This window comes from Apteryx rowi, unplaced genomic scaffold (genome assembly GCF_003343035.1).
Source record: "Apteryx rowi isolate R43461 unplaced genomic scaffold, aptRow1 scaffold_17, whole genome shotgun sequence".
In the NCBI taxonomy this organism is placed as follows: Eukaryota; Metazoa; Chordata; class Aves; order Apterygiformes; family Apterygidae; genus Apteryx; species Apteryx rowi.
The window spans coordinates 983,967-998,875 of NW_020447974.1; the positions used below are offsets into that span (position 1 = coordinate 983,967).

At 39.1% G+C, this 14,909-nt stretch overlaps 1 protein-coding gene across 6 annotated transcripts; it reads left to right on the top strand.

Moving 5' to 3' along the window:
- Window positions 1–121: 121 nt before the first annotated feature.
- Window positions 122–14,659, top strand: LYSMD2 (LysM domain containing 2). 6 transcript variants are annotated; one of them, XR_003252611.1, is made up of 5 exons: window positions 126–741; window positions 926–973; window positions 5,112–5,449; window positions 7,983–8,112; window positions 13,832–14,659. XR_003252611.1 is itself a non-coding variant. In XM_026060521.1 (3 exons), the coding sequence occupies exons 1-3, from the start codon at window positions 596–598 to the stop codon at window positions 7,207–7,209; spliced, it is 414 nt and encodes a 137-aa protein (XP_025916306.1). In that variant the 5' UTR covers window positions 125–595; the 3' UTR covers window positions 7,210–7,850. The 6 variants fall into 6 exon arrangements, 2 of the variants coding, with proteins under 2 accessions (XP_025916306.1, XP_025916305.1); XR_003252609.1 differs by lacking the exon at window positions 926–973 and having other exon boundaries at window positions 122–652; XR_003252612.1 differs by lacking the exon at window positions 926–973 and having other exon boundaries at window positions 13,832–14,231.
- Window positions 14,660–14,909: the final 250 nt, after the last annotated feature.

Below are 14,909 nucleotides of genomic sequence, written 5' to 3' on the forward strand. Positions count from 1 at the left end.
GCCGGCTGCGCTCTGCCCGCCGGGCTGCCGGGGCGGCCGCGGCCCCCTCGGGCGCAGCGCGGGACCCGGCACCCGCCTCCTCCCCTGAAGCGGCCCGCGAAGCGCGTCCTGGCGCCGCGCTGCGGCCCGGGGCCGCTGCAGGGAGGCGCGCTCGCTCCCGCCGAGCAACCTCGGGCTCCCGCGCCGGGGATCCCGCCCCCGCGCCTGCTGCAGGCTGTAAAAACCCGAAAGGAATTAAGCTCGTCTTGGACGATCTTTATTTTCGGGTTGATACGTGGGCTGTGACCACAAGGAGGTCTTCCAGTGGCTCCAGGGCTAGAAATTCTCCCATTAGTCATCCAACAGGTGACTTAACAGCTGATACAAAAGTACTGCTGATTTTTGCTCTCTTCCCAGACAGAAGTTACTTCCTTCTGTGGAAAACACCGAAAAGTTTATGGCAGCCTAAGACAGAGTCCACTGGGGCCTACCAACAGGGCCAAATGCACTGTCTTCCCCCACAGGAAAGAGCTCGCCTATCCTAGCATCATTTCAGTTTCTTGGGGCCCGGCAAGCTGCAAACTGACCTGTCTGTACACAGCTTCACTATTCCAACATGCAAACTTGCTCGGGGGCCAAGCAGTTGATGAACAGGGACAGCAGCATGGAGCTGGTAYGCAGTGACCATCACACTCACATCAGCACTGAGAGCACCATGCAGCTAGGCCCCCTCCAGAAGAGGGACAACACACTCCTGAATTAGTAGGTTCTAGCTGGAATGGGTTTCCTTTCCTACTCTGGCTGTGCAACTTATSCAGCTTTTGCTGTGAAAAGGGTTAAAGTCTACTTCCTTTCCCTGGAGAAAGATTTTGACCAAATCTTGGTCAAGTCACTTTTGACCAAATCTTATTGACATGAGGATTAATGGCATTTTGCATTTACACAGATCTACATCAAAACAAAATTTTGCTGAGTAGCACTTTGGATGAGCAAGGTAAACTGAGCTGCTTTTTGGATTTGTTTGCTTTTGCTTTTTTGGCAGTACCTTCCATAACAGATAAAGTCTCTGGCCTAGATGATTTAGCTGTTTTTCTCCATTTTCTTTGTTCAGAAATGCTTTTGCTCACTGCAATAATTTGAGTGAAAAATTCGTATACACCGGTTACTAAAAAAGTTTTCTAGAAGAGCATTTCAAAACACTTTAGAATTCTCTTTCTGCTGAAGTTGTGGATCAGACCTATCCAGTATTAAACACATACATTTAACTTAAAAAAACTTTTTGTTCATATTATGGGTTAAATTAGCTTTTTGCTGTGTTAATGATGCATTTAAGGTATAGAGGCTGGGTTTTGATCTCATTTGTTGCTAGCATTCTGATTAGGAAACCTTAACAGCAGCATTGTAGACCTAAACTGAGAAAGGGAAATTCCATGTCAGCTTAACCCAAGAATACCAAGTTAGCTGAAATCTGTCATTGTGGTTTTGCTCTGATGGGTTTCACACCAGGGTAGGAACATATGCAAATATTTATTTTAACACAAGATGAAGACCCTTACACCTTCACATAATTACAAGGACAGATTCACTCTAAAGAGTCACTTCATTTACTTCCTACATCCCTTATACTTGGCTAGAAGAAAGGGTTGCTGTAATGTGGAACATCAGAATTATCTTAGACTGCCACTGCCTTCAGTATTACTGTTTTTAAGAGTTTCCCCATGTGGTTTCTGTCACTGGTAGCAACTGCACAGTGAGAGACAACCTGTCCAATGCCTGAGTTGCTATGACAGCATAGGCAATTTAAGATGGATGAAAACACATTGGGGAGAAAGAGATCCGAGTGCTTTGTTTGTCCTCTTCCCATGCCCTTCACCCTTTTCCCTCAGATACTGTCTATTAATCTTGTATGACTGATGCTCATTAGCTTTTCCTTTGAAGATGGTTGGGTAAATTAACATTGGGAAATTAATAGCTCACAGGTTATCGCATTTATGGTTCAGTTGGAGTATTGTTTTCCATCACACACAGGCATCTCTTTTGGGGGAAAGAGGGATGAGCCCTGTTTGTTTCACTGCTAGCAGAAGCTGTTTTGATAGGCTAGTTCAGCAGCAGTTTATGCATTAGTGCAACTTCAGCTACAGCATTAAAAGCAAAGGCTTTAGMCCATAATAGTAAAGAGATGGCCATGCTACAGCTTCTGCTATTGTAGGTCTGTAGCTAATAGCAATCAAGTTTCCCCAGCACTGAGAAAACTAGTGTCAAACTCTGCTCTCCATACATCTCTGAATGTATTTAGTCATATAAAGTTGCAGAGAGAGCAGAATGTAGTGCACATATAATCAAGTAACTTGCTAAAGGCTGTAAAGGATGTTTTTTTCAGAGAGGTATTTCCTACTTCATCTTTAGTCAGTCCACAGAAGTGCAGTCTTCTCCAAATGACACAAGATGATATTTAAAAGTTATTCCAGGAAGAAGTAACCAGAGTTAGAGTTACAGTGAAGCAGGACAGAATAGCAATAGAGTTCATTATTAATCAGCTACTGAAGCATCACCTTCCTACTCCCCTGGACAAGACAGCCTGTAGTAGATAAAGTTTCAGCTTTGGTACTGTATTTTATAGAGARAGGCTCCAGCTAGCATTTTAAATGAGGCTGTTTTGATACTCAAGGAAATGAGACATTAGAAATATCTCAAAACTAGTCTTAGAAATTATGACAATTGGCATTTAAACTTCTGTTTAATGTCCATTATAGGTCTCACTAGTAAGTCAGGCAAAGCTTCTTTTGTTGCCTTCAGGCAGTAAGATATGTTCAGTTAACTAAACCTATGTAAGGTTAACTAAAAATAATTAGTTTCCAGGCTTCTGGAACTGGAAGAGTAATGAGATTCTTTTGTTTGAAGAGATAACTTATGGTCTAACACTGGGTCTTAATTATTCTCCTTTTGAAAGGAATTATTAAATCCAACCATACCATCAGCTGGGACATCTGCAGTAACAGGTTGGGGTTCTCTCTCCAGAGACAATACCGTTTTCATATATTTACTGGATAGAAACAACTCAGTACTTGAGCTTTATTGCACCATTTCAAGTACTATCCCTTTTCCAGGCATCCAGCCTTTTTAGAGAAAATCTTCAGTTTATTTTTAAGGAGAAAGATTTCAGACTACAAGGACCTAAGCAAATACATCGCTGCATGATGACACCACAGCTGCGGCTAGTCCACAGATGTCTAATGGCACTACAGCAGATAATTACTCTTACTGCACAGTTTATGTCTACACTGCATGCAGTGCTTTATTCCGATTCTGGAAGCAGCCACACAGCCTGGAGCAAATTGGCATGCTGATATTTCACATCCTACCCTTCACTAGTTCCCTTGTGTAAACAAGGACAGTCTCTGGCCAGAGTGGGCCATGTTTAAGTTCCTTCAAGAACACCTTTCTCCTCTTGCATTTTCTCAAGTGTGCTATAGGGGTAGGGCATGTCAGAGAAGGAAGACTAACATTTTCCTTGCTTTCCCTTAGTTATAAGCAGCTTCCTCTGCTAGTAGGTTCAGTATAAGAGACAAACATGTTAACCCTGTTCTTGTCTGTTAACAGTTTTCTCTTTCGCAGTTGGGAAGGATTCCAAGCAGTGACAGAACAGAGTTTAAAAGAGTGCTCTACCACATTATGCTTATCAGTCTTAGAAAATGTTCATGATGCGAGAACTAAACTTAAAATATCTTAAGTCTGAAGTAGCAACTGGCTAGTGCTTAGAGCCCTTAGATTGTTCTGGACAATTATACTAACAGTAAGGCTACTTATCACAAGACTTAACAGTATTATTCTTATCCAATTCAGCTCCATTTAGTTTAATAAAAATGAACAATACTCTCCTAATGCAGGCAAGAGGTATTTTCAATTCTCTTCATACTTGTTTTCAAGCAGGTTTTATTTAGAGTGTGTTTATCATTACAGTACCATAGTGATTAGGGATCAATGCTTATTGCAGTCACCAGAGGATTAGAATAGTCATTTTTCTTTCTTTTCATTTAATTAGGACTTTTACTAGCAGTGTCATGAGCTCAGGTTATAACAAAACCTTATAAAAGTCTTATAATCATAGATAATGATTTCAGCACTGGTTTTATAGCTTGTAATTGAGAAATAGGAAACTAGTTTTCTACTGTTACTGACTTGGAGGGGAAATTTTCCTGAATAAGTACTTAAAGAATATGCTTATTAGTAGTGAGGTAGTACAGAGATTTACTGGGAGCTTTTCTTATTCAGTAAAGCAATATGTCTGAGAAGCCATTATAAATTCCATAGCTACAGAAGAAGCAGAGCTTCATGTTTTAGTACTCAGAGAAAGATAGGGCCTGTTTAGCTGTAGTTTGTCATGAGGTATTTAGGTTATGTGATGGCAATTTACACGCATGATTACATACAAGATGTTGCTGTTGATTATACTGTGGCTTCAGTTTACTGGCCAATGAAGCTGCTAGCTTGTGCAACCATGTCACAAAACATTTAAGTTTCCCATTCTTTTTACTGGCTGATTTTTCACTGAAAGTCAGGACTTCAGCTGCAAGTCTGAATTTGTTACATCAGCAAGGAAAAAAATACTATGGATGAGGCATATACTGCTCTTCCAAAATTTGTGGAGCTTGCTGTTCATAACTAGCATGTCCTAGAAGGCTCAGTGTAACTCAGTCACCCTTGTTTAGATTGTGCATGCTAGTTTAGCTAGGGCAGCTGCCAACAGTTCATCCTCACTGCACTATAAATCTAAAAACAGCACTGTTTTTCCAAGGAATAAAAATGCTTTTGCAAAGTTTTCACATGAGCCAGTGCAGCGATTAGAAGACTGTTTAAGAAAAGCATCTTTATTTGCTGCAAGACCTCTAGAAAGATTCCAATATTGTGGAGTCAAGTCTGCATGCAAGGAAGAAGCTAATGTGTTAACAAGGCCAAGACAGAGCATCCACTCTAAAGTAATTTTGAATGCAAAGAGTCCTTTAAGACAACAAGAGTCATTGCAGCTGCAACATATGTTTTTATAGTAACTGGAGATTACTGTGGTGGTTCAGAAAGGTGGCATTTTATACTGTGCCCAAACCTAATAACTTATATTTTCCTATCTTTTTCAGATGGAACAAATAAAGCGGGCAAATAAACTGTTCACTAATGACTGTATATTTCTGAGGAAAACCCTGAATATTCCTGTTATATCAGAGAAACCATTACTGTTCAATGGACTTAATTCACTGGAGTCTCCTGAAAATGAAACTGTTGACAGCTCCCCTTCTTGTGATGAAGGACTAGCCACAGTTCAGGAAGACAGTAGTTCTTCTCCCAGTCCTCAAGAGCCTGACAATCAGCCCACTGCACCAGAAGAACTATCTGCCAAAGATTTTCTGCAGAGATTGGACTTGCAGATAAAGTTATCCAAACAAGCAGCCAGAAAACTAAAAGATGACACTGTCAGGTAAACATCAGTTAATATTCAGCATCTTAATTTCATCCTGAAGGCTTCTCCAAGTCCAAGTTGAACTCCCTTTGTGGGTTATTTCATACAGTAGCTGTAGCTGTTTAATTTGTCAACAGCAAATCTGTGCTATTATGTACCACACACATATACAAGTATCCTATTAGCAGACGCCTTGATATGGCAGTTATAAAGACCACTTCACAATTTATGTAGCTCAGAATAGCAATAATATCTATGAAAGCTGGAAGGACAGTATTCTCCCAGATGTCATGGTATTTAAGCAGACAACTATTTAAGCAAACTCAGGTTTTTCAATAGAATACTAAACCAGAGACTGTGTGGAGACTGGTGTACAGCAAGGCATGACTGGATTTTTCTCCTCTGTCCTAAGCTGCCTTGTAATAGTACAAATATACTCCATCTTGCAGTTTTTTTCAGTTAAACTGTCCTACCTCCTTTGCTTAAGTGGTCCCTCCCTTTGTGGATGTGTGGATATGTAGACTTCATCCTTTTCTTTATCTCCTCTACAGCAAAGAACTCACACACCTTTTAATTCCTAGTAAAAGCAGGGCCTTTTGACCCCTCTGCAGTAATCATTATCCTCTCCTCTGACACATGTAGCATGTGCACAGAGTAGACATACCATTGAGTGGAGGAGGAGGACTTAGAGCAAGAACAGACTTCAGTGGTGTTTGTTTTCCTGTCCTTGGGGATGAACCTACAACTCTTTCACCATCCCTYGGAAGCTTGCTCATGAGCAGTTTCCTGGCTGGTTGTTTGGCCTATTCTCTGCAGAAATTGCATCAATGGGCAATGCTGAGGGGGCATTTCTTGTGACAATAACAGGCATGCCTGCATGGGACTGGTATCTTCTCTTACTACAGAGAGGAGAGAGGTCATGCCTGCACATACGTACATTGCTTTTGAGAAGTTGTTTAATGCAAAGTTTCATCCATCATCCAGGCTCACCTCAAATATTCTGATTTTGTGTTATTTTTGCCTTATGCTCAATAGATTTGATCCTGAAAGGTCACTTTTTCTTCACATGAAGAGTTTAGAGTTCCATCATTCCTTTTTAATATAGCATTATAGGTGATTTGAGCAATTTAAAATTTCAACAGGCAAGCATTTGAAGGGGAGGAATATATTGCATTGAGCAATTGGACAAGCCTCATTTGCAAAAATCCCATAAAACAGCTTAAGAGTGTAATTCACATTTGATTGCACTGTGCACGCAACTCTTCATTGCTATGATGATGGTATCATTGCTACTGATACTGTCTCAAGAGAAGGCTGGAACAATCTTAGAGTCACATCATGGTAGCACACTTCTCAATTTTTCCTTTGAACTGATSATATGAAAGAAGAAATGCAGCTGTTGGACCTCAGATCCCTCTATACAAATTCATTTAACTTATGTTATCTTTGATACCATGCAGAGCATCTCTAGCTAAATAGGTGCTGCTGCTGCCTCTCTCCAGTCATTATCCATGCATATCTATGCATCTAACAGAGTAGGTGCTGTTGACCCAGCAATTAAGCTGGATGGAAGGAACCTGTGGGCCCTCTCAAAAGAGTTCAATTATTTTAACATCCCTTGAACAAAATAACATGCTACCTTGCAGGAGGAAATTCACTTAGGGACCTTGCTGCACCATGAACAGAGCCAATACCAGGAGAGTGACACTGCAAAAGTAGAACATTGTTACTACTAGTATCTGTTTCCTACCTTGCTTAGGTTATGGCTTGGGAAATGAATGCTTGCTACTGAATTCTCCAAGAATAATGGATACAGAAGGACAAATTACTTTTTTCCTCATGTTTGAATTTAGCAGGTAATTTTGTTAGTTATGCATAGAGCACAGATTTTTATTAGTCATGATGCTACATGAAGCATGCAGTGCAAAGCTTCAACATGTGCTTACAAATCTGACTCCTGCACTCTGGGGAAAAGCCCTTTTAGGAGAGCTGACAAAATTCTAGTATACACCATTACAGAATGGGGTTCTCCAGAACTTTCACTAACAGTGCTTTAACCCTTAACACCATGAGGAATAGGTATGCTCTCTATGTTTTAAGGCCTAGGAAAGTAACATTTTAAATGAATGAGCTCTCCTAATACCAGAGGTCAATTTCCACTCTGTTATTGTAAGTCTTGCAGATTTTGCAGATGAGGTAACATCAAGCAAATAAGTACTTACATATGCATTTATTATACAAATAGGATTTCACTTATATTCTCATCTAGACTCCCATTAATGTTAAGTGCATGTTGCTACACATTGATAGCATAGTTTCATGTCAAGTATTTCTGAATGTTTCAGGATGAGGTCTGGAATCATCTGTTGTAACTTAAAGCACTGAGCTACTGTTGCAAATATAAATCAAGTTCATTTGAGCCCTCCTTTCTCAGCCTGTTTGATATCTAAACATAGATACTACATGGAGACTTTGGCCAGTGCATATCTTTAGCTTCTAGCAGGAAGAAAAACAGGTAAATTCTATAGCAACTCCAATTCTGTCTTTTCAGACTTGTTTACCGAAGTTGTTCTTGCTCTCTTGCATGTCCTGAAGAAGCCTCAGGAGAACAGTAAAGGCCAGAATTGTCAATTTTTTTCAAACTCTGAATGAACTCTTGACCTTCTCACTTTTTCTAGCAGGTATTTTTGCTTAGACTTATAAGGATTATGTCCAAAACTTCTGAAAAGGAAGACTTCTTAAGTGTTTGATAAAGTCTTCCTAATGTCACCTTCCACCCCACCACCTCTGGCTTTTGGTCATGGCTCATGAAAGCCATCTTTGCCTTATCTTCTCCAGCTGCATTCACCTCTTTTCAGTCTGGCAGGAAGTGCCAAAGGTCCAAAGTGAATGCCTACAAAGGCCATAGCAGAGAGCAGGACTAGAGGGAGACTTGATAAGAGCCAGAGTTACCTTTCAGYTATGTATCATGGATGGTACTTCTCATCCCACACTGGAAGGTCACTATGCCATGAACTTCAAAGCACCTCTGGCAACATCTGCTACAGCAGCTCCCCAAGAGGAGCTGGTTCTCCCTCCCATATCTTTCCTGTCCCTTGCTTTCAGCAGGGGATCTTGAGAATTGGACAGCCATCATAAAAGGAGATTTGTGTATTCATTATGAAACTGGTTTACTACTGTTAGAGTGAAAAACACTTATGAAAGTGCTCAGAAGTGCTGTTTCAGGCTACTCTAGCCTTATGTACTGAGATTGCCTCGTCAAGGCCTCTTGAAAATGTATGGGGCTGCATGACAAGCATCAGCACTGCAGCGTACTCCAGTGTCTGTTTGGAAATGTAAGAAAGCAGCACCTAGTGCTTCACTTTCTACCACCAAAAGGGACATTGGGACTGAGAAAGATAATCRGAAGCAGCCAATTAGCTCCAGAACTTGAAAAGGGGAATAGTCTCTCACCATGCCTTATTTAACAGCTAGAGGGAGAATAATGACCTCTCATCAATTACTTTTTACTTTGGTATACCTTAAAAATTGCTAATGCATGTGCATATATGCCTTGATTTTGACCAACCATACAGATATRTTTCATAGTCAACAGAAGTTGTCTAGAGATACAAAAGGCTTAAGGTGAATTTCATTGTTTAATCATAACCTCTTGAAGCTGCTTTTTTCCCCTCTTTACTCCCAAAGTAGATTAAATCTTTGAAGTCAGCTTCTGCAACAAAAGCCTTTTGCTGTTAGGTGGAAAACTTGAGGCACAAATAGTTAATAGGTGTAGTTTTAGGCTGGATGTTGAACTTTGATATCCATGCAAGTAGACAGATGTTAGAGGTCATGAGATATGATCCAGTTTGTGCTAACTGCCTTTTGCTGTTAGAGTTAATGTAAACATACATAGATCTACATGTAAATACTTTTTACTAGGGGGCTTCATTCAGCCTGAAAGCATTGCTTAAGGAGTCCCCCAAGCAAGCAGATTTACCTGATGTGTGGCTCTATGTAGACAGCCTAAAGCTATAAGCCCAGTTTAATTTTTGAAATTTTTGGCTTATTATAAAAACATTACCCAAGGTATAATATAATTTTCTGTAACATATATAGTGAACTCATGTACTAAATTTTAGGGAAGAATATCCATTATTAGTTTTATCTACATGTGACAGAAGAGCAATTTGTAATAGTTTTGGAGAAAATACACCAATGTTTCATCTTGCCCAAGATGCTATTATACACATTTCAGTATGCTGAATCTGAAATTTAGAGTTTAGTGATGCTTCTTGTATCAGACAATTGAATACAAGAACTCTAAGGCAAACTCTTTATAGAGTCCTTATGATTTTAGGGTAATACTGTGGTAGGCTAGAACACTAAGGACTTGTAGTATGCTTCTGAGTCAGGTCATATTTTTCTGCAACTGCCTTTTGCAATGACTGATTTTGAACACCTTGTTAATTGAACAGAGCCACACTAATAATTATTGCTTTTATGAGCCAATATAATTACTGGTGTGCAGCACTGGAACAGGTTTGTAGTCTGCTCAGTTGCCTAGAACTGAACTAGGAAAGAGTAGGATGTTGAAACATTTGAAATTGATAGCAAGTTTAGTTAAATTGTCCAGTAATTATTCACCAGCATCAGTTAAAAGAATACAGATACCTCAATGAATGAAGCCGCCTATGGAGAACAGTGTTTTCAGGGTTCCTAAAGCTATTAGCTCATGTACTCAGATTGTTGCCCTGTTTAAGTGTGAATGCTAGAAGCATCCACGCACTGGATTGCAGTTTATTTGTTCAGTCACAGGTGTGCTCTCAGTGTTATGAAAGTGGCTGTTAGCATTTGTTATTGTGGCCCAACACATATAAAAGCTTACAGTAGATGTTTTTCTGCACCTGCAAATTGCTGGGGGGCCAACTGGGAGCTGCAAACAGGAAAAGACAACACTACGAAGCACCAGAATGCTTTGCTGTTCCTTCTCCTTTGCCTGAAGGGGAACATTGCCGTGTGACTTACCACTTTGCTATTTTAAGCATCTCAAAAGTGTAAGGAAAAAAATCATGTTTGGTTATTAAACATAAACATACTGCCATGCTGTTGTCTGTGGGCCACTTACCAGAGCTACTAGTATATAATCTTATCTAGTATAAAGCTTGGCTTATTTTTAAGACATCTAAACAGACTAAGACCTGGTGCATACAGTTCTGAAGATCTACATGATTAAGCATTCCTGATCATTGCCTGGGTCTGGAGCACAATCTAGTAGATTTCTCCGCATGGCTTAGTGCTGCGCTCTGGCACAGAAGCCTAGAAGCTGTTCTTGCTTAGACCCCTTAGTGCCTTCTGCAGCATACCCAGACCTTGGACAGAAATGGTTTTATTCTGTGCATTAAAGCAAGTCACTGCTTTGCTTAGGTTCAAGCATAACTACTACATAGTTCTCATATCCTTGCCACATACAGAAACCCCTCAAAGTTGTCTGTGACCCAAATGCCAGGCTTCTGCCCAGTTCTGCCAATTACAAGAACCTATAGTCCAAATACATATTTTAAAGGTGAAGTGGAGATGAACAACTTAGGCTGTTGTTTTGAAATATGGAATCTTTGAAGTCTACAAATGCCTACTGATATAACATCAGCATTTCTCCTCTTCAGTTCTGCATGTTTACTTTTGCTATCCACCATAAACAACCGCAGCTACTTGCAGTCCAAGATTTGGTAGCTGTCATGTCATAACAGATACAAGGAACATTCTAATATTGATGTTTCCAAGGAGGGTGGAAAGGAGGCTGATTTTGACAGCCTCTGATTAGGAGGATCTTTTTGCTCCAACTCTGCCACATTTTAGCTGCCTGCACTGGTATTCTCAGCTTTTACAGTTAAGCAGTAACTACATTCTCCTGAAGAGATAAACAGATAGTGAAGCTAAAAAGTACAAAGTAATTTTCAGTGTACAACATAAAAAATGAGTTTCTCCACTGCTGGGCTGTCACTGCTTTATTAAATTCCTATTTAATCAAGATAAAAAGCTCACTTTTTGGACAATTTGATTTATCTTGAAGGATTTAAAAATTAAAGTGTTTAAATATGAATGTCTTTGTACTGAATGATTAGCAAATTCCTTCTTGGCTAAAGAAAATTATGTAAGTTGCAGTAACAGCTTTGGCTGCAGGAGGACTAAATGCTCTTAAAACTAAGATTTTATATATAGCTATGGAATTAAATATGCTTTTTATAAGCAAAGAAAATAGTTKTTTTTCCCTCCCCATTCTGACAATATTGATGCATTTGAACTTCTGAATATGATATGAGAAGATCAAATGATACAAGTTACTTGCTTTTGATTCTCTAGAATTAAATTTAAAAAAATGGGAGTAGCAATTCTTCGGTATCTAATTTATGGGATTTAATATGGCTAGAAGAATTAGATAAAAGGGACCTTAATCACATAGTTATGGAAATTATAGCCCTTCTCTTGTTTTACCTGCTGAATCCCTCATCCTAAGCTCTGAAATTCTAGAGGTTGGCTCCATCCTCAAACAAGCAAAAGATTGCTGTTTGCAGCTGTTCTGGGCAGGTGTGGCTGGACACCAGTGGCCTCAGGAGGGCATTTATCTGGGTTCAGAGCATACTTTTTAAAATAGCCTCAACTGAGCCTCAGCTCAGGCTGCATTTTCCAGCCCTCCCATTTCCAGTCTTAGAAGCTTAGTATATTGATGGGTTTTACTTCTGAACCAGTTTTAAAATACTGTCTTGAGACAATTTATAGATTAACTGTGCTTTATGCTCATTTAAAAGTTAATTTTTTCCCCTCCCTCAAAAAAATTCCCCTCAAAAATTGTTACTTTACCTTCACGTCAGCTATTATGAAACATGCCTGTGGATTATAGTATTCCTTGGCAGTTCTGCAATACAGAATTGATGAGATTTAAGATGCAGCCAGTCTGTGTATACTTTGAAGTAATATCTTTTCTGAAGAATCAGGCTTGGTGCTGGGTCTGTAGTGTCACTAATGCGAGTACATGTAGTATTTGGCAAGAAAGACTAAAAGTTTTTCAGTACCACTGTAACCACACATCCCTGAAATTAAATAGCTGCTAGTTTAATTTGCAGCCACATTTTGTGGGAGGTTTAATTTTTTGACAAGTTTGTCACAAGGCAAAGAAATCTCATATCTTCTTGGCTTAAAAATATACATTTTTGCTAGACTACCCACAAACAGGGAAGGGCTGGAAAAAATCTGTGCAAGTTACTCAGTTGCTTGGTTATTTTGTAGGTTTTTCTCCTGTTTTTATTCTATTCTAGGGGKTTTTATACAAAATTTAAGCTGCAGAAAGAACATTGTTAGGAAGTTAGTAGGAAAAAAGTCAATGTGACTTCTGGAGTTGAAACACTATTGAAGTATACACAGCTATTTGAAGTGCCTGTCCCCTATACCATTATTAGATTATATGAATAACTATCTTTGTACGCAGGCACATACAGCATTAAAAGTAACTGCAAATCATTTGAAACTCATCCTGAAACAACTGTTAAGCCTTCCAGTTCTCACCAAAACACTAACATTGGCAGCAGCTGCTTTGTTATCTTTAAGAGTATGCTCTCAGTAACATGTAATTTTGAAGATGTACTGGTAGAAATTAGTGATCTTTGGAGTCTCTAGCATGCTTGATACTGATTGTTGCACTGCAATAGATTTACATAACTTCTTCCAAAAAAAGCAGTATTATCAAGCAAACAGTAGGCAGATTGATCTTCCTGAAGATTTAATAGGTATAGTACTTCTGTTTATCAAGTCATTGCATTAATAAGTTTGCAGGCAATAATTTTCTGTGAAGAGCCATAACAAGTGATTAGTCTCAATACTGACTGATGTGCAAAGAGTAGAGATCAAGGAGTCCACTAAAGGACAGAAAGAATATCCTTGCAGCATTAAGACACAGGTCCATCCAAATGACTAGGATGGACTGCTCCCATTAATGCCTCATTTGCCCCATCTGCATCCTCTGCCCTCCTCAAAAGGCCCTAAACAAACCTACAACTAAGTCTTTACCTTGAAAGGAGAGATAGAGGGAGAGCAACAATACTGGAACTTCAGCACCCCCTCCACTTGTTTATCACTTACAGTATTTCTTAGAGTTGGGACTGTAGTGTCAAGAATAGTTGATTAAACATGTTCCAATATACTACTGAGCTACTACAGCTTTGTTTTCAGGTTTCCATTCATGAAACAAATAATGATAATTCCTGGCATGCATACAACAAATAGTACACTGCAGTTGTATTTGTTATGAAATACCAGTCTTGCCTATTTTGATCCGTTACAAAAAGTAGTTATCTGCATTTCTGTGACAGTTTTGCTACTGAGATGTGATATGTTTTCCTGATCTGATTATGATTTTCTTTCTAGAGAGGAGGAGAATGAAGAAGGTCCCTATGCAACTTCTTCCTATCACCAGTAGAAGACAGACATGATGGCCTGAAAACTTTCAATGAAATCAGTTCTTAAAGAACTAAATGGTCAATAATTCAAAAAAACAAAAGTCTTTTGGACTCATCATCATGATGTACTTTAAACGAGTCATGAATGGGTAATTTCACTGACTGTGTAATTGCACTGAAATTATGACCTCTTCTGCCTTCCACAGGTTAATGTTCTTATGCTATATCAACAAAGGGTTTAAGCCTTCCAAAACTAGCAATGGCCTTTATATCCCTTCTGTGCAAATTGTAGCATGGTAGCAACAATATATCCTTGAGGTCACCTTTATGCAGGATGTTGATCTTTAGTAAACATTTTGTAAATACTTGTTAAAGTGTGAAATTTGTTTTAAGTATTTAAAAATATTAAGTAAGTTTGCTTGTCAATGACAAACTATAAAAATGATGGAACTATACTTACTCTGCAGACAGAGAACAGGCAAGTTTGCTATGGGAGTTCTGTCTACTTCAGGGCTGCAGAACTTGCTTCTGAACTGTGTGTCTGTGTGACTATAAGAACWTCTATGTATTCCTAGAAAGAGGAATTTGACTTGTTTTGATTAGTTAAAGCCTTTATGGTCAAAAGAACTGTTTGCAAACTGGATTTTTGCTAAGAGTTACAGCAAGAGATATTTTTATTTGTGAGATAGTGACATTGGAATATCAGGTGTATGTTCTTGTGTGCAGTTATACTTCATGTGATTTTAAGTTAATAAATACAAAAATACCAATAATAAATGTCTCTTCATTATAAAACTAGCTTGGTTCCGGTCTGGTTTTCATGAAGAATGATTTGCCTAATTACATCAGCTACATTAGATACTAATTTCAGGACCAAGAATGGCCTTTACAGTATGTGAGACTCACACTCCTCAGTTTAAGGAAGTTTCTGCCCTTTGCCTGCTTCCCCTCCCCTGAAAGAGTGGAAAAAATGAGGAGGCTGGAGCTAATTTGCCTTAGCTGTTTCTATTTTAAATGCATATCCTTCAAGGAAAGGCTTTTTTCCT

Excerpts from the sequence above, each read along its gene's own strand:
- LYSMD2 (XM_026060520.1), top strand. The coding sequence starts at position 596 with ATGCAAACTTGCTCGGGGGCCAAGCAGTTGATGAACAGGGACAGCAGC. Across the intron at positions 5,450-13,831 it reads CTAAAAGATGACACTGTCAG|AGAGGAGGAGAATGAAGAAG; the intron begins GTAAACATCAGT and ends TTTTCTTTCTAG.